The following is a 19,127-nucleotide window of genomic DNA, read 5'->3' as shown; positions in this document are numbered from 1 at the left end:
GAACTGATAGATTGATATGGTTTCCGTCCGTGGTAATTTTATTTTTAAATCGGAGGTTATGCATTTTTTTCATCCAACTTGAAACTTGATATCTAATTGTTCTGCTTAACTATGTACAAGATAAATTGAAAACTTATGCAAATGGTGTTTTTGAAATAGAACACTTCGTAATTAAAAAGAAAATTGTCATTTTATTTGTTTCAATTAACTTTTAATTTTTTTTTGTTACTATAGTAAACATTACAGTAAGCATTTATCGCCTCCTCTAACAAAGAGCTTCGATTCTTTTGTTCTGTTTCAACCAGGTTTCCGCCTGCATAAGTTGCCATGCAATTAAGAAATGCAATCAGTACAATGACATATATGGATTAACCCAGAAATCGATTTAAGTAAATTGATGAAAAACCTTGTCATTTTAAATTCATTCGGTATTGATAGAGGTAATGATTTCTGTAAACTTAATACCCCAATTATATCATACAACTTATTCCCCTACGCAAAGCTTTATTTATTCATTTTTTTGTAATTTTAAAAGAGACAATCTTGATTTATGCTGTCATCAATTGGTCAATGGCGGAAGGTGTAAATAGTCTATACAAATGTAATAGGTAAACAGATAACTGCAACGATACACTATAACAAAGTCAACAAGCGAATCATGGATTGCTTTTTATGCAGTTGATTTTTAATAAACTGACGGAACAAACACACAATTATTTTGCCGTCTACAAAAAATCATCAGAAATATATTTGTATTGTCTGATGACAGAAATTACACGTGATAGTTCTCTAGACAGTTCATAATATCACATAGACACGTATACACCTTCAAATTGCCGTTGTTGTTTTTTTTCAAAATCACGACAGGTCAAACAGTCCAAAAATCTGAAATCACTTCTAGAATACAGTCAGTTCTAGACTGATCGTACAGTAATTTATTTTGGGAACGTCAAGGAAAACATATTTTTATGGGAAATACGAATATTTTACTTAAATACGAAAAGAATGTTGAAACATTGTATATTTAATTGTAAACTGATGCAAATATTTGCAATAAAAGATTAGTTGCTTTGTACTACGAGAGCAAAATTGTCCATCGATTTCACTTTTTTCTATCAAGTTGGTGTGATGCACACGTAAATTTTATATTCTAATGCATGTTTTTGTTACAGTTACTCATATTTATGATACTATACATACCTTGAAAATGTTCAAAGCACTTTATAGATATAGGAGTAAACAAATGATTAGAAAAGTTACCGTAGGCAAAACTGTCCTGTTAGCCAGTTGGAAATCATCGCTTCGAAAATCACGACTTCCGGATAGCGTACAGAATAGTATCCTCACTGTGAAACATGTTTTACTGACTAAACGTAAAAAAAATCAAATTATTATATTACTTTCAATAAAGAAAAATACACGTGACAATATATGTATCGGATGTTTCAAGAAGTGTCCACCAATAAAATAAGTCAGAATTAAAATCTGTTATCGCACTACATTATATCAACATGCATACACTTGTATATATATTTTCATAGCTCGGTGATATCTTGTTTGATCACAATGTCTGTCGGAGTGTTATTCTTTATCTTTATTTCTTTTGTTTTTGCTAATGCAAGGGGTTGTGAAGGCACCGAATTAAATGGGAGCTGCTGTAGAGCATCATGTGATTCAATTAGTAAGTAAATGTTAAAAATATGTCAACAATCAATTGTTTTGATTTGATCCAAAATCTTAAATATATTTTGATGACACTACAATATTTTTTTTATATTATTTTTAATAATAATAATAATTATAATAATAATAATAATAATAATAATAATAATAATAATAATAATAATAATAATAATAATAATAATAATAATAATAATAATAATAATAATAATAATAATAATAAAAACGATTAAAAATATTGACTTAATTTAAAGAGGGTGACTAAAAAGAATTCATTAAACTACCTTGTGGCCCTGACAAAAGGAAAACCATACAGAATAGGTATTACAATTTAACATCAGATTAAGCTTTCACGCTTAACGATTGTCTGTAGTATTAAGAGTGACATACTTGCTAAGGTACACAAAAACATTTTCTTTTATTTTCTGTGACCGTTGTTTTGCCTGGTTGTCTTATTGAATCGTTATGCAATAGATATACATTACCAAATATGATTTTTCAAATAATTTGAGACGACGATTTTGTTTAGAAAAAGGAAAACAACTTTTTTTTTGCGTCGATCCGTAACGTTTTTCTGGTTTACCTACATCAGGAACGCCCACAAAGCCTAATAGTTGAAGCCCAATGATGTATATGAGAATCGATACATTTGAAGAGCTATATGTTAAACTATTTTTTAGTTAGTGGAAAGTTTGGTTTTTGAATATTTTCCAAATTCATAATTGGACATTTTTATAAAGCTTTGATATAAATCATGCCAGTACCGAAGTACTGACTGCCCACTGTTTTAAAAATGAAAACAAAACCTTACAAGTTTCATGCACCCGAATCGCTTTTCTAGGTTTAACTTCATCAGGAACACTCAAAGCCGACAGTTTAAAAGATTTATTAGAACCGAAACAGATAAAGAGTTAACAAACCATAATTGATAAACAAGTGATAGTCAAATTCATCTAAGGTCAGTTTTGCGTGATGGATTTTTAACCTTAGTCTCTTAAGAGTTAATAAATCTATATATAATAGTACAATTTTTACTAAGGTGTGTTTTTAAATCATGTCAGTACCGTATAAGGATCCCTAAACAACTGAATAAAGTATTGTCATAGTGTTAACACGTAGTCATATTAAAATCCAAGAGAGTGAAACAAATTTTTGTGACATTGATATCATTTTCATTTCGTTTTACTTTTTGTATGTATCTGTTAAAAGGTACATAACAGACTTATTGAATAGTCGACCGATATCTTTTGTAAAACATTAAAAAGAAGATGTTATATTTCATTTAACAGATAAAGTAGAGGAAGAATATGCGGCTTTCACGGCCATAACAACAAATGGAGATGCTTTACCGAATGGCCCGATAATTTACGACAAGGTTGTCACGAATGTCGGAAAAGCATACAGTGCTAGGTCCGGTATCTTCCACGCTCCAGTTCCAGGTGTGTACAGCTTTACCTTTAGTTTGATGGGATTTCATAGTAACACTGTTTATATGTATCTTTATAAGAATAATGCTGAGGTTACCAGGCTGTACACAAACGGAGGAGGCAGACACGAAGTTGCATCGAATACTGTTTACCTTAGTCTCAAGAAAGGAGACGAAGTTTATACGAAAGGAACAGAAGGGAAGAAGTTGTATGCCGCAGAACCGTATAATCTGTTTTCAGGTGTTTTGATAAAGAAAGGAAACTTTTGATTTAACTAAATACACTAAGTTGTAAAACAAATTCATTTTTTCAAGATTTATTATTAAATAAAAACAAAAGCACCAAGATAATAAGGTTGAATAATGCCCAATGATTCGATGATTATGGTATTTATCAAATCTAGATATCAAAAGATATTAAAATTTTTAATGCAGTAAAAGGAAAATTCAATTGGTCTTCTCACAGTGTGATTCCTGAAAGTCTTGCTTTTCAACGAGCGCAAAGTAAAAGAATATGGATATTTTTTTGGAAATATCGTAGTACAAACTCATTTTATAAATCATAAAATGTGACATCATGGAATTGATGTAGCCATGAGAAACACGACAGGTGTAACTAGTGGAGTGATTCGCCAACCATTCATGAGCTCCCGAGATAACCCTGTTTTTTTCTGAGATTGTATTTCGCTGCTGCCTTTTGCCTTATGTGTAGTGTTGCTTGTCTTTCGTCATATTTTATCTATGTAATGTTTGTTTTATTTTCGTTTTATGAATTTTGATTTGACCATATAATATTCTGATTATTTTATGATATATATATATATATATATATATTTATATACAACTCGTCTAAACATCAACCCAACAATGTTAGATCTGTAAATTTGCTTTCGCAAATTTTTGGTTCTTCCCTCGCCGGGATTCGAACCCATACTACTGTGATATCGTGACACCAAATCTCCTGCACTGCAGCCGTCCCGCTAGACCACACGACCACCTGGGCTCTCAATAAAGAGCTTTCGCTGGCCGTGTGTTACCTTTCCTCGTCAGTTTTAATCTAGCGACGTACTACAGTACATGATATATAAGGCATGAAGATGTTATTGTTACAGATCAGCTAAATTATCTATAGAAAAGGATCCTACACATTAATGTAATATACAGTCACAGAAAATAATTATATTTATAAGTACGTCTGAGTCAGTGACAACTCTACAACAGATGTATCCATCGGATCGCCATCAATGATGGTGATACATGGCTGTGTACATAATGTATATACAACTCGTCTAAACATCAACCCAACAATGTTAGATCTGTAAATTTGCTTTCGCAAATTTTTGGTTCTTCCCTCGCCGGGATTCGAACCCATACTACTGTGATATCGTGACACCAAATCGCCTGCACTGCAGCCGTCCCGCTAGACCACACGACCACCTGGGCTCTCAATAAAGAGCTTTCGCTGGCCGTGTGTTGCCTTTCCTCGTCAGTTTTAATCTAGCGGCGTACTACAGTACATGATATATAAGGCATGAAGATGTTATTGTTACAGATCAGCTAAATTATCTTTAGTAAAGGATCCTACAAATTAATGTAATATACAGTCACAGAAAATAATTATATTTATAACTACGTCTGAGTCAGTGACAACTCTACAACAGATGTATCGATCGGATCGCCATCAATGATGGTGATACATGGCTGTGTACATATTTTCTATGACTGTATATTACATTAATTTGTAGGATCCTTTACTATAGATAATTTAGCTGATCTGTAACAATAACAACCTCATGCCTTATATATCATTGAACACAGAGCATGCAATGTTGCCACTATGTTTCAGATGCAGGGGTTGAAATCGCGCTGAAGATAGAGCATAACGTTTTTAACACAAATTTTCTGTTTTAACATGGTTTAGCTAAAGATGAGACGAAGTATTTATAAATTTTTGGTGTAAGTCCTTCATACCCACAGGTTATCTGATGGGGAAAATCTGTCGTAAATTTGTCACAATGTGATAAGAATAAAATTTGATGTGACGGAATTGTTAGTAAAACTATCATCCTTGACGAGAGACAAAAATAGCTGATCTACAAGATATAATATTTACTTCCACTATACAGCATGTACTGTATATTTCAATATTGTCTGGTTGCTGGAGTGGTTTACGTCGTTGGTCACAATGCGTACGGAGTTGCCACGATGTTAGCGATGCATGGGTTCGAATACCGATGAGAAAGGAACAAATATTTGCAGATGCAATATTGTTGAGCAAAATTTTAAACGAGTATTTATAGATAATTGTGTTAGTCCTGTAAGACCACAGGTTATACAATGAGAACATCCTCGTAAATGTCTTACCATACTGAGTCGCATATATAAAGATGATAATAGTGTATTAACTTATCATATCAACGATAAAAAGATGAGGCGTAGAAACGGGGAAACGCGAGGCTTTTTCACCGTTTCGGGTCGAATATTTATATCGTTGATATGTCAATTCAATACACTATTATTATCTTTATACTGCAATATGACAAAACATATTTTCACTTGGTTTTTTTTTTTGGTTTTTTTTTGTGTTATTGTTTTTTTTTTAAGTATTGGGGAAAATCACTCTTTTAAAAAGCCTCATATCAGGCGGAGAAATATACAACACAATGAAAATTACCTGTTAAAACCAATTGATGGTGACCGAATTCGTTTGAGTATGGACTTAAAAATATAAACAATAAGCATAAAACATGCTAATTTATAGGTTTTAAACCAAAAATTATTAACAAATGAAATGTTTTTCTGACAATTGTAAAAAAGTTTGTTTCCCGCTTTGTTATAAACATTGGAAACAAGGACAGGTTGAAACGTGAAGCAGTCGTCATGAATATTTATAGTTCACATATTATATTTACTATTAAAGTATTCATGATGAAATTTGATCGGGTCAGTGACTGTATTTGACATAGAGTCATTGCATTGTGACTTCTCAAATAGAACGAGTGCAGTATACATAAATATATGTTTCTATCCTAACATGGACTGTTATGACATGTTCCGTGTTGGTTTAAATGCTTTCAATTTTTTTTTTACATCTAAAGCAGGTGATCCTGATCTTGTAAAAGGCACGTTCCAAAATCAGTAGAATTCGTTCCAGTAGAATTAATCTCACTTTAAATTGATTTGATTTGTTTATTATTTTGCACTTGCACTTGATTTTGTCAAAAAAGACATTGCCCAAAATAATCTTTGCCTATATGTTATATATTTTGTAAACATTTTATTCAAAATGTTGCTCTGCTTTAATTTCTTCCGTTTACATTTTTCTCTGATGCTATTCTCGACTGCTTCAAACATCATACATAAGCTCATATATACCAGGATTAAAATAAATCCTTCAGAAGCGTCTTTAAAAGAATTTCAATGCTGCTTGATATCAAAGTTCAATATCAATAATAAAAAAAGGACCAGAAAAACTACATTCGCACCAACAAAGTGCATTGTAAAGAAAATAACGATTAACTATTTTGCTTGGTTACTTTGTTTGACAACAAGTCAATATATTACGCATTATCTGATGAAAAAGCAAACAAGTATTTTTGTTAAAAAGGGGAAAAGGAAACTCCGGTAATTCACCCGTTGACATTGTCGTGTTTGCCGTATAAAGCGGATATTGTTTCAAAATTATGTCTTGAATGCATTTAATTACAATGTAAATAATAATTTAATTTCACATATTGTAAGTGAAGAATTTTTTCTGAAAAAAAAACAACACATGCAGATGCTTTGCATGCTCCGATAATTCACAAAAATGTCTGCAAATCATAATATAAAGTCCCTGTTTTTTTTATAGATATTCTAGGTACCTTTGTACAGTTCTTTTCCTTACTTTTTGTGTTTTTTTTATCAGTAACGTTGTTTATGCATATCTTTATTAGAATGACGCAGAAGTAACCTGTATTTGGACTCGAGGCTGCAGTCATGAAGTTATATCGATTACTGCTTTCCTTACATTTGAGAAAAGAGACGAGATTTGGACGATAAAAAGGAGTTATATGCATTAGAATCGTATAACCTGTTTTGGGGTGTTGATAAAGATTGGAATTTGAAAAAAAAAATGGATTTAATTGGTAAACAAATTACACGTTCTCCATCGTGCTTTATTTTGAAGAACACATACTAACGAATTTGTAAGTGGTGTACAATGTACAATTCTTGAACCAGTGCATGTATTTAGTCTTCTGTGCACGATTTTATCATTTTTCATGTATTATCATCAAAAAACAATTTCACTTAGTCAGTGTTGTTGTGAAAATATGGCAGCTAATTAATGGTCATGTTTTGAAACCGAAGTTACCATCCTTTTAAACAATCAACAGGTAAGCACGTGTATAACATGTACAATAATATACATACAGTTTATTTGGATGACGGAGCGATGTTTATGTTAGGTGACTCTCTCTGCCATCTTGGTTTTTCCCTTCGCACTTGCGTATTGTGATCTTCAGACTTTTACGAGAAAGGTCACGCTGAGGTAACTGCATACGGAAAACATGTCGTCGATTTGTTGGGTGGAAGTAGAAAAAAAGAAGTAAATTTCTTCTACATTTGGACAAATTAAAGAATGTTCTACTGAAAAAATATGTATATAATTTTAAGTAATAAAAAACATATGCAGTTTATTTTTAATTTGAAGTTCCATATGACTTTAAAAAACATTACAGTTATCTTTATTATAATGCCATATATTAAAAAACATCCATTTAATAAACAGTTTGGCTTAAAATTCTATAAATGAAATAGTCCGCGAAATGTTTGCATCGTCTTTGGTATCTGAATGATGTGACGTTATTATACTCCCGATGTCATACATTAACAGTATTCACACTTTTCGTAAGCTTCTGAATTATTTTAAACTTAACAAAATGAATATTTTGAGAGGCACAAATTGTGACTTTCTTGTTTTTTTTTTTGGTCTTAGAAATTACACGAATTCAAAATGGTGGCTTGCTTTGTTACGTAGAATCTATCCCGTAAAAATATTTCTCAACGTCTAATGAAAATCATCGTTACAGAAAAATTACATTAGAATGATGAATTGGTTTGGCGTAAAATAACATAATCATGATGGGGTTTTCAGTAAAATTGATTTAACGACAGAACTGATTCAAATTAAGACCGAATAAGATACCTATATCTTATAGCAGCAATCGTTGTGGAAAGGTATGACTTTTTGAAACAGGACAACTCGTTCACACGTGGATGACGTTTTCGTGTGAAATTAACAGTTTTTTCGCTTCTTAAATTTTGCTTTTAGCTCACTTGGCCCTTTTTTCCCATCACTTGGCGTCCGTCGTCCGTCGTCGTTAACTTTTACAAAAACCTTTTTCTCTGAAACTACAAGGCCAAATTTAACCAAACTTGGCCACAATCATCACCAGGGTATCTAGTTTAAAAAATGACTCCGGGGACCCTGCCAAGCAACCAAAATGGCCGCCATGGCTAAAAATAGAACATAGTGGTAAAATGTAGATTTTGGCTTATAACTCTGAAACCAAAGTATTTAGAGCAATTTGACGTGGGTTAAAATTGTTTATCAGGTCAAGATCTATCTGCCCTGAAATTTTCAGATGGATCGGACAACTGGTTGTTGGTTTGCTGCCCCTTAATTGGAAATTTTAAGAAAATTTTGCAGCTTTTGGTTATTATCTTGAATATTATTATAGATAGAGGAAAACAGTGATAATGTCAATGAAAGTAAGAGCTACAAATGAGTAAAAATGGACAACGTGGTCAATTGACCCCTTAAGGAGTTATTGCTCTTTATAGTCATTTTTTAACAATTTTCATAAATTTTGTAAATTTTTACAAAATATTTTCCACTGTCACTTCTTAGCCAAGTTCATTATAGGTAAGGATAATTGTAAGCAGCAAGATTGTTCAGTAAAGTAAGATCTACAAAAGCATCACCAACATTTTGTGATGAATCCTTCTGTGTCCTTTGTTTAATATGCACATAGACCAAGGTGAGCGACACATGCACTTCAGAGCCTCTAGTTATTCTGTATTGATCATTGTTTTTTTTTTTGTGTAAGATAGTTTTTATTAACTAAATTGTCTGCTTCGTATATGGTTCTTTTGTTATATTGACAAAAAATTACTACACAAAACTAGCATATAGGACAAACGAGTGGATTTCAGTTTTCGAACTGTGAACATCCCATTTTTTAATCAGTTACGTGATTTCGAACCCATCTTTGTGAAATTTATCAACTGGAGCCTACCACTGAAAAAAAAACTGTTCGAATTGGGTTATGAGGTAGGAACACTGACTAAAATCGGAACTACATAAATTTTACGGCCACCATCCAAATGACTTTGTCGCCTTTTTTTTATGTATCTTTAGATACATGAAAAGTCATTTGATTCTGTACATTTAGGAGATAACTGTATTGTATTTTAAGCTTGGCCTTCGTAAAACATAGATTTTACTGTCGCAAATTGAAATTACCTTGCGACGCGAAGCGGAGATAGATAAAAAGATATTTACGACAGGAAAATCAAGTTTTACGAAGGCCAAACTTAAAATACAATAAAGTTATCTCCATTCTAATGCCACAAATTAAAATAAATGTCATTAAATAAATATATGGCTTTAAAATGGCATAAGTGAAAAAGTCAACAAGACTGTTGCATCGTCTTTAGCATCTAAACAATGTGACGACATATGTAAACTCTGGATGTCAAACATGGATACTAAACGTATTTTTACTTTTCGTACGCTTCAAAATGGTTTCAATATAGACAAAAAAGAAGATGTTGAGGCTCAATTGTGACTATCTTGTTTATTTGTTGAGAAATTACAAACCATAAAAAAAAATCGGAATTCACAATGGTGGCTTTCTTAGTTACGGACTGGTAGAACGTGGAATCTAACCCAACAAAATATTTGTCAACGTCCAATGAAAATTTTCGTTACAAAATAATTGCATTAGAATTTTCAATTGTGTTATATCCCCTCAAGTGAAATTAAGATTGACTGTGGATTTGCATAGCGTGTCATGAATAGCGGGTCGTGAATAGCAGGACACTTTAACGCATCTCTTTATCATCTCTTTTCACCCTCTTTAAGTTCGTGCGATTCCCTCATGTTTGTTCTCATCTTAATTTGTACATTCCTTTTGTATTTTTAATAATTGAACCTAGGTCATTCACTGTTATATAATTCAGTTTTCACTAGTAATATGTATGTTATTTAAACAATTGTATTTATAATAAGTATTTTAAGTATGTAAATACCTGCCTGATTATCCAATCTTTTGTCAGTTATTACATTTATGAATTTAAATTTTGGATGAAAGGTATAATAGTGTTGAAATATATAGGTTCTGTAAGGTAGATCGACTTGGTTAGAGGACGCGAAAGGCTGGTCGCCCCTCAAAAATAAGAGTGTATTGAACAGGGATACAAATACTGCTTTTCAAACAGGTCACTGTGGACTCCTCCTCAAGTTATTGCAAGGGTTATTTTAATGTAAATTCAGCGGTATTGTAATCATAAATGTACAAAAAAACCTTGACGTGTGAGTAGGTAATAACTTTGTGCACTGACATCAAAAGACTCAAAAATACATGTTTTACAGTTCAGATCAAAGGCAACTCTAGTATAATAACGAACGAAGCACAAAATCTATGGGAATGTATGCCTTTTTGGAACAGGACAACTCGCTAACACGTGGATGACATTTACTATTTTTGTCTTCACTACTTAAATTATGTTTTTATTCTTTATTGATTTATTATGGGTTTTTTTTTGTACGATAGTTTTTATTGACTAAATTGTCTGCTTCATATATGTTTTTTGTTCTATTTTGACAAAACAATGACTTCACAAAACTAGGATATAGAACAAAAGAGTAGATTTAAGTTTTCTATTGTGAACTTCCCATTTTTAACCAATTACGTGATTTCTAACCCATCATATGGCGTTATATATAAAATTTACCAACTTGTGGCTACTATTGACAAACACAACTGTTCCAGCAAAGTTATGAGGAAAAACGGCTGATTGAAATCGGAACTACACACAGGCTACGTTCACAATCCAAATGCCTTTTTTGAATTTTTAATCTTTGGATACAAGAAAATTCATTTGATTCTTAACATTTTTCAATTGTGTCAAAATTTAGACTGACTGTGGATTCACAAAGCGGTTCATGAATAGCAGGAATCATTTGCAAATCGATTTTCGCCATGAGTTCATGCGATTCCATCATGTGTTTTTTTTCAACTTAATTTGTTCATTCTTATTTTTTTCATAAATTGTGCTACGGCCTCTTGACTAATTTATTAGTTACTAGTAGTACGTATAATACTACAATACATGTTTCTATGGTAAATATTCTAAGTATGTAAACATTTGAATGATTATCCCATCCCTTGTCGATAAATCTATTGATGAACTGTAACTATTGGACGAAAGTGTTGGGTTAGAAATCTAATATCAAAATATTTAGGTTCTGCGAGGTAGTTCGACATGGTTATATGCCTCGAAGTTAAGAATATGTTGGATATAGATACAACTTGTGCCTTGTCACATGTCACTTTTAACTCTCTCGAAAGTTGTTGCTAGGGTCATTTTACGTGCAAAACAGTGGCGTTGTACTAATACATGTACAAAAAACTAGAAGTGTGAGTAAGTATCATGTGCTGTGAACATTGAAATCATAAGACGCAAGAACATTTTTCGGAGTTTACGACAAATTTAGTATTGCTATGCAAGCGCGGGGATCCAAATCTTAATTTAATAACTTCCTAATGATTTTGAAAATACTTCATGAGTCTAAGTGTCAAATTACCAATTTAGTAAGTATTTTACCACAATATTTAGCATACACGTCACAATATACATCAATAACTTAGAAACTCGAATTTTTATCATCGAAGTCATTTTCACTGACAAAGCAATAACTATGAAATAATCTGACAATAAAAACCTGCCTTATAATACATCGAATAATGGCGACTTACTATCACTGGCTTTCAGACAGCAAACAGAAACAACCCGACGTTTCAAGGAGCTACGAGATTAAAAAAATTAATAAAAAAAGAATATTTTTTTGGTCGATCCTGAGTAATTTTTCGAGACATAGTAAAATAATAATTATTAGTGATACATACTTTGAAATTATCAAATAAAAAAGTGGGGTCAACAGTGTTCCAAGCTCAAAATTTTGATTTGAAAATATAAGGCAAAATGGACATATTGACACAAATTTCGTATAGACTATGAAGGAAAAAACATTATTGGATACATTTTTTGAATCAAAAGGTGCATTTCTAATCCATAGAATTTTCTTATTTTGTGTTTTTGAATTCTCCAAACATTAATTTAAAAGTAAAGATTAAAAAAAATGGTAGGTCACCGTCCATATAAGATCATATAAGAAAGATACAAGCTAATTTTGACATGAAAATAGATTAAAAAAAAAAGGGAGTTAACTTTAAATTCATGAATTGAATAAATTTGAAAATTTTATTTTTTCTTGTTCAGATTTTAATTTGTTTCTTGAGATACATCAATGGTATTTGGTATGTTAGTGTTTAATATTAAAAGGGTGAGTTTTGTACCACCAAGCCTGCATTTTTTACTTGACCTTTGACCTCAAGGTCAAATTATTGAAACCTATCTAAGTGTGATATTATGAACTTGTCGTTAATTGTCCGAGCCGTAATATTTTTGTCTTTTGAGATAAATCGATGATGTACTGTATGTTTTTTTTAAACCATGTGACAGCTTGTTGTATACCATCAGGAAAGCTAGCAATTTAGCCTTGGCCTTTGGCTTCAAGGTTAAATACTTGACATTTCAAGTATGCATGATTGGTTGGATGTCTAAAATTTTGTTTTCATTGTTATACAAATTAATATGAAGTTTGTTAAGAACGTGTAAAATTAAAGGAGGGTAGGTCATGTGCTATAAGGACTGCAGTGTGACTTGATCTCTGAACCCAAGGTCATTAATTGATATTCTGTACATGTGAAGCTAGAACTTGTATTGTATTTTTATAAAATCATTTTTTGGTAATTGTGCTTTTACAAGGAAAAGTGGACTCATTGTCAAAACCGAAGACAACCATCTTACTCCAGATTGTGTAATGACATTTACATGTGCAATTTGTTGGTAACTCCAGGTTTTTCAGTGCACTTATCCAGTTTCTTATTCAATTAGTAGACGAATTCTAAACATTCTTTATCATTCCTTCAACAACATCAAAAAGGGGGACTAAAGATCCATATTGAATAGAAAGTTTATAAATGGAAAAAATGATAATCTTCTGTGACAAGTTTATTTCTTGAGTAACAGCAACAGACTTTAGTACACTTAAAAATAATAAATCGCTTTTAGTTGCCAGTTTGTATCAATTTTATAAAAAAAATAAGCTTAGAAACATTGATAATAAATCATTCATTTGCAAGTGAAATATACGACCTCACTGAATCCATATTCATGTTACTTCCAGTTTAGTCAGAGATGGGTTACGCATAAACAAGGTGTGTTTAGATGTATAAAGGAACAGCATATCAATATTATACAGATACAAACTCTGAATAAATTATTTTGATAAGCTTTTTAAATATGAAATCAAACAGACATAGAAAAATTCAATTGCACGTGTTTTCTATCTATGAATATCTCTTTTTTTTTTGTTTATATCAGGTGATATGACCGTCGGCAGTCGAAAGTTACCTCGATGGTGAATAAAATTGCATCTAAACTAATACACACTCTAAAACTTGATACATACTATTAATTCTATGGATAATTTTTGAGAATTTGAGTGAAATAGGTTTACATTAATTTGACATTTAATGCCTCTTTCAGTATTTAAAGATACCTTGAACAGTTTCTACATGTTCTGTCAGTTCAGTCATTTCAGTTAAATTGATTTATCGAGGCATGCTAAAAAATGAAAACAACACTTGATAAATTCCATGCGTCCGAACCATCAGGCATGTTCATAAATGTTTTTTGGTAAAATATATTTTACGTATGCACTACTATGATGAGTTAACAAAAGATACATCGTGAGTTAATCGGGATGAAGAACGACAATTCGAAGTGTGGACTGCAATTGGAAGTTGAATTACGGCTATACGGATTCATCTTTTAAGCTTTTATTTTATTTCCATTTAGGAGATGCAAATGAGACCAATCAACACTTTGGTGACCTTATAGGACAAGTGGACACACCAGACTTTAACAATTTCAATACAATAAGACCTGACGTTGTTCTGAGACAAGTTTAAACGAAAATATTTTTAAATAAGGTTCTGTTTTAAATTAATATTTTTGAAATATTTTAATAGATAAGACAATAACAATCAAAACCAAGGAGTAAAGAAAGACTCACAAAAAACAAGGGACATTTACATCAATTGTTATAAATAATAATCAAGAAACCACACGAACTCCACTAAAAATCGGCAGTGAAATCCGGGGCTCCGGAAGGGTAAGCATTTCCTGCACCGTATACGGCACCCGTCGTATTATTTGTTTGTTCAGTCCTGTAATGATGGAAGGTTATTATGACTGAGGAAGAATATCAGATATGATTTCTGACACACTTTTGTCATAATGGCCAACCAGCTCATGATGGCGACCGTAAAATGTCTTGAGTGATGACCTAAATTTGATTCATAGCCCTGTCTTAGCAACTTTGGAGAAAGCAGTATTCCTTGTCCAACAAAATTAGCGTACTTCTAGCTCTAGGAGTAACGTATCTCCCTCAATTAAAGATGCAAGTACGATTTTAGCAAAAATTAAATAAGAATAGTACTTGATATTTGTATTCAAAGAAAGACAACTGAAGTTTGTTTCACGACTTTCAGTACAAACAGTTATAGTGCCTAACAAGATTTTGTGAGGTAGACGAAATTGACTTGAAAACGATCGTATTGACTTTTGATGTGCAGAAATAGGCAGATCGGACATATTTTGACTTTAGTTACTTACTTCTTAAGTTTGGGATTAATTGTAATCAACATATTCCAATGAGACTGGAAAATGCTTTTTTTTATTATGATAAATAATAATTTTACCTGCCGTAGTCGTGCGTAAAATATATTTCGGTATTTCTCTTACGAAAATGACTTGTTTAATGGAACAAAAGGTATTATTTGTAAACTTTCTCTTTACTCTTCACAATGGGCTTTTAAAAAATAACCTTTCCAACTGTATATTCCGAAAATTTTGTGAAAATCGAATAAGTGGCAATTCTTACCTTTCATACCTTAACTTTCATTGATAAAACATAATATTGACTCGTCCAGTGTCCAGTTTGAAGGTCATTTTAGTTACCGGTCACATTCATGCACGTTCTAATTAATCAATAGTCATGTATGAAAAGCATAAACAAGTTTGAAGGTAAACTAATAACAACTTAATCCAATCAAATTGCCTACGATTCAATAACAATGACCAGTCCACATCATAAAAATGTATAGGGGTAAACTGGGTAGGGAGAAAATGTCAGATATATTAAGTTCATTATTTTGCAATAACGAGTAAAAATTTGTTAACCAATAGATTTGTTATAATTTCATAATCATGTCGTTATGTATTGGTATAGTTTTTGGATCTTTCATTAGCGTATTTAAGGCTGTAGAAAGTTTGGCCTTCAAAAGTCAACATAATCATTGACTTTATAAAGAAAATTCGCCTTTTTAAAACATTGAATGTTTCACAAATAATACGCGACAACAAAGCAAAATCATTTCTTAAAACACTGCAAAAAAAATAATTCTGATTGATGCAGTGGTATTGTCATAAATTGCACTGGAGTGAACAGTGGTACATCAAACGTCGAATTCCCTCACACAATGTTATCACACACTATAATCGCAGCGTAAATTGATTTAAGTTGAAACAGTAAGATATTGCAATTTATCCGAATATATCTCCATAATTTGCTCCTAGGAGACTAAACGTGGATTCATCTGTTAAGTTTCCATTTCAGATATTTGTTTTGAAAAGTTCTTTGTTTTGGTCGTGACCAATATAAGTAATATTTGCGAAAGCATTTTTGGGTTGATGTTTAGACGAGTTGTATATATATGTATCTGTGTGAGAGAAATTATTAAAACAATTTTATGTCTTAATAGACAAAATGTGAATATTCATATTGGATATAAATATCTAGTGATTTTCCAACATTATTTTATTCCTATTTTTATTGTACAGCGTGGACAAACTTTTATAATTTATATATATTCATTTAAAAAAACTACCTTGCGGACGGGATATCCTCAAATGCGTCAGACAGCATATGCAATGAATATATAGATATGTTTCGTTGGAACTTTTCACCTCAACTAATCACTCTTTTCCGGTGGAACTTTTAAACCAGAGGAAGAACAAAGTCACTAGTTAATAAGTTCCTTCGGCTAGTTAGTTCTTTCCGCCCGAAACTTTTCAACGTCGGAACAAAAGAGCATTTACATTTATACTCGTTTTCAATAAATGCGTCTGAGATACAAGAACATATACAATTAAAAACCAATTGTTCAGAGAACCATTGATGGTCTTTCCACCACTTACAACATATTTTGATGTGAAAATATTAAAAATTCAGTTGATATGTCAGTTCCTATGACTTTTTGATGTCTAAATATGAATTTGGAGCAAAGGTCAAAATCTAGAACGTCCAATTAACCTATGACCTTGACCTCAATTTCAAGGTCATAGACTAAGGATCTCAAACCTAAAGACATTAGTTCCTTAATATGTATGGTTTATGAGTAATATCACTTTACGCATAATTCTAAACATAAGAGGGGCGAAAACTCCCATTTATTGTCTACGCACCCTTTCAACCAAAATTTATAAGTTACGACATGTCGCAACTAACAATTTAGTAAAAATAATTTGTCGATAAGTTATACGGCTTTTGAAAATAAGTGAAAATAAGCCAAAATCAAAATTTATAATATGACCTTGACCTTTGACCTTGACCTTATTTTCATTTTTTTGGACCAAGGACCTCAAATCAAAAGACTCTAGGCCTCTACTTTATATTGTTAATGAGTTATATTACCATACAACTAATATTAGATATAAAAGGGGGCAAAACTCGCATTAAATGTTACGTACCCTTTTAAGTAAAATTTACATGTTACGACATGTCGCAACTAACAATTGTCTGAAAATATTTTGTCGATATCTTGTATGATTTCTAAAATTAAGAGATAACAAGCCAAAATCAAAAATTTTAACATGACCTTGACCTTTGACCTTGACCTCATTTTCATACGTTTTGACCAAGGGCCTCAAATCAAAAGACCCTAGGCCTCTATCACTTATGGTTTTCCATTTACAAATTTATTTCACTTATTTCAATACAAAAGGGGAAATTACTCTCATATGGGGTCTTCGTAAAGCTTCGGTCAAAATAAAATGTAACATTCTGAGGATATAACGAGCAATTTGGAAAAATAAATTTGTCGCTTTCTATTACGGTTGCGGAGGAGATCTGATAACAAGAAAAACAGTGTTTGGGGAGATAACTCTTACAAAGAAAAGTGTTAGGTTAAACAGGGTGAGTTTCAAAAGCGTATAGACTGTATGATATCATATACAAAAAAACTAAGCGACATCTTTTGAAACATTTTTACACCGCAAGAAAAAAATTAGGCGGAAGAAAAAAAAAAATAAAAAAATAATCAGAACAAAATCAATAGGTCTTTCCACGCGGAAAGGTGGAAAGACCTAAATATATAAAGGTTAAATTTACAAGGCCTTTGTATGTTTGTAGGTTAACGATAGGAGCAGTGTTACAAGTAGGAAAACATGCTAATGTAACAAGGTAAAGTTATTAGTATAAGGATAGACAAACCCATAGACAAATAAAACATCAGAGAAAGAACAATAAATTGCAAAATATCAAAAGAAAAGTGATGATTGAACAACACGAACCAAACAAAAACCGGGGTAAAAAATTTGATCTAAAAAATACTGAACTTCGAGGAAAAACTATAACGGAAAGTCTCTAAAAATGGCAACATCAAAAGCTCAAACACATCGAACGAATGTATAACAACTGTCGTATTCCTGACTTTATATAGGCATTTTCTAATGTAGAAAATGGTGGATTAAACCTGGTTTTTAGCTAGCTAAACCTCTAACTTGTATGACAGTTGCATCAGATTCTATTATGTTGACAACGATGTGTGAACAAAACAATTCTACATTCTAGGTAAAAATGTCAAAAATAAGGGGTAAATCAGTCAACATTGTGTTATAAAAAATTATCAAGGTACCAGGATTATAATTAAGTACGCCAGACGCGCGTTTCGTCTACATAAGACTCACCAGTGACACTCATATCAAAATAGTCACAAAGCCAAACAAGTACAAAGTTGAAGAGCATTGAGGATCCAAAATTTTAAAAAGTTGTGACAAATACGGCTTTGGTAATAAGTGCCTGGGATAAGAAAATCCTTAGTTTTTCGAAAAATTGAAAGTTTTGTAAACAGGAAATTTATAAAAGTGACCACATAATTGATATTCATGTCAACACTGAAGTGCTAATTACTGGGCTGTGATACCCTCGGAGACGAAACGTCCTTAAAATGTCCTGCGACAAGTCAGGAAAATAGCATTTATTATCTTATAGTTCGTTTCTGTGTGCGTCGTTTGTTTATTGTTGCCCTTTAGTGTTTCTGTTATTTCGATGTTTCGTTTTCTCTTACAGATGATGTGTTCCCTCGGTTAAAGTTTATATGCGGAATTTGTTTTCTCTCAATTGATTTATGACTTTCGAACAGCGCTATACTACTGTTGCCTTACTGTAACATTGACAAAAACATTCTTTTGTTTATTTTGCGTTTTATTTTAATGTGTGACAATATGTGTCTCCTCAAATTACCATTACAATTATAATATTACTTTCCAGGAAAACAATCACGTGATGATATCTGGTAAATAACATTTATTGGATGTTTTATGAGGATTCCACCAATCAAAT

The 19,127-nt window shown here is 31.9% G+C and overlaps 1 protein-coding gene across 1 annotated transcript; it reads left to right on the top strand.

Moving 5' to 3' along the window:
* Positions 1-1,497: 1,497 nt before the first annotated feature.
* Positions 1,498-3,893, top strand: LOC139523981 (complement C1q tumor necrosis factor-related protein 3-like). Its single transcript, XM_071318478.1, has 2 exons — positions 1,498-1,681; positions 2,970-3,893. Exons 1-2 carry the CDS (start codon positions 1,567-1,569, stop codon positions 3,374-3,376), a joined length of 522 nt encoding a protein of 173 aa, XP_071174579.1. The 5' UTR covers positions 1,498-1,566; the 3' UTR covers positions 3,377-3,893.
* Positions 3,894-19,127: the final 15,234 nt, after the last annotated feature.

Source organism: Mytilus edulis, chromosome 5, assembly GCF_963676685.1.
Source record: "Mytilus edulis chromosome 5, xbMytEdul2.2, whole genome shotgun sequence".
Classification (NCBI taxonomy): Eukaryota; Metazoa; Mollusca; class Bivalvia; order Mytilida; family Mytilidae; genus Mytilus; species Mytilus edulis.
This window is presented reverse-complemented; position numbering and strand designations above follow the sequence as displayed.

What these genes read in the sequence shown, in the direction of transcription:
- LOC139523981 (XM_071318478.1), top strand. Translation starts at nt 1,567, where the DNA reads ATGTCTGTCGGAGTGTTATTCTTTATCTTTATTTCTTTTGTTTTTGCT. An exon ending in AGCATCATGTGATTCAATTA is followed by an intron (nt 1,682 to 2,969) that starts GTAAGTAAATGT and finishes TTCATTTAACAG; the next exon opens with ATAAAGTAGAGGAAGAATAT.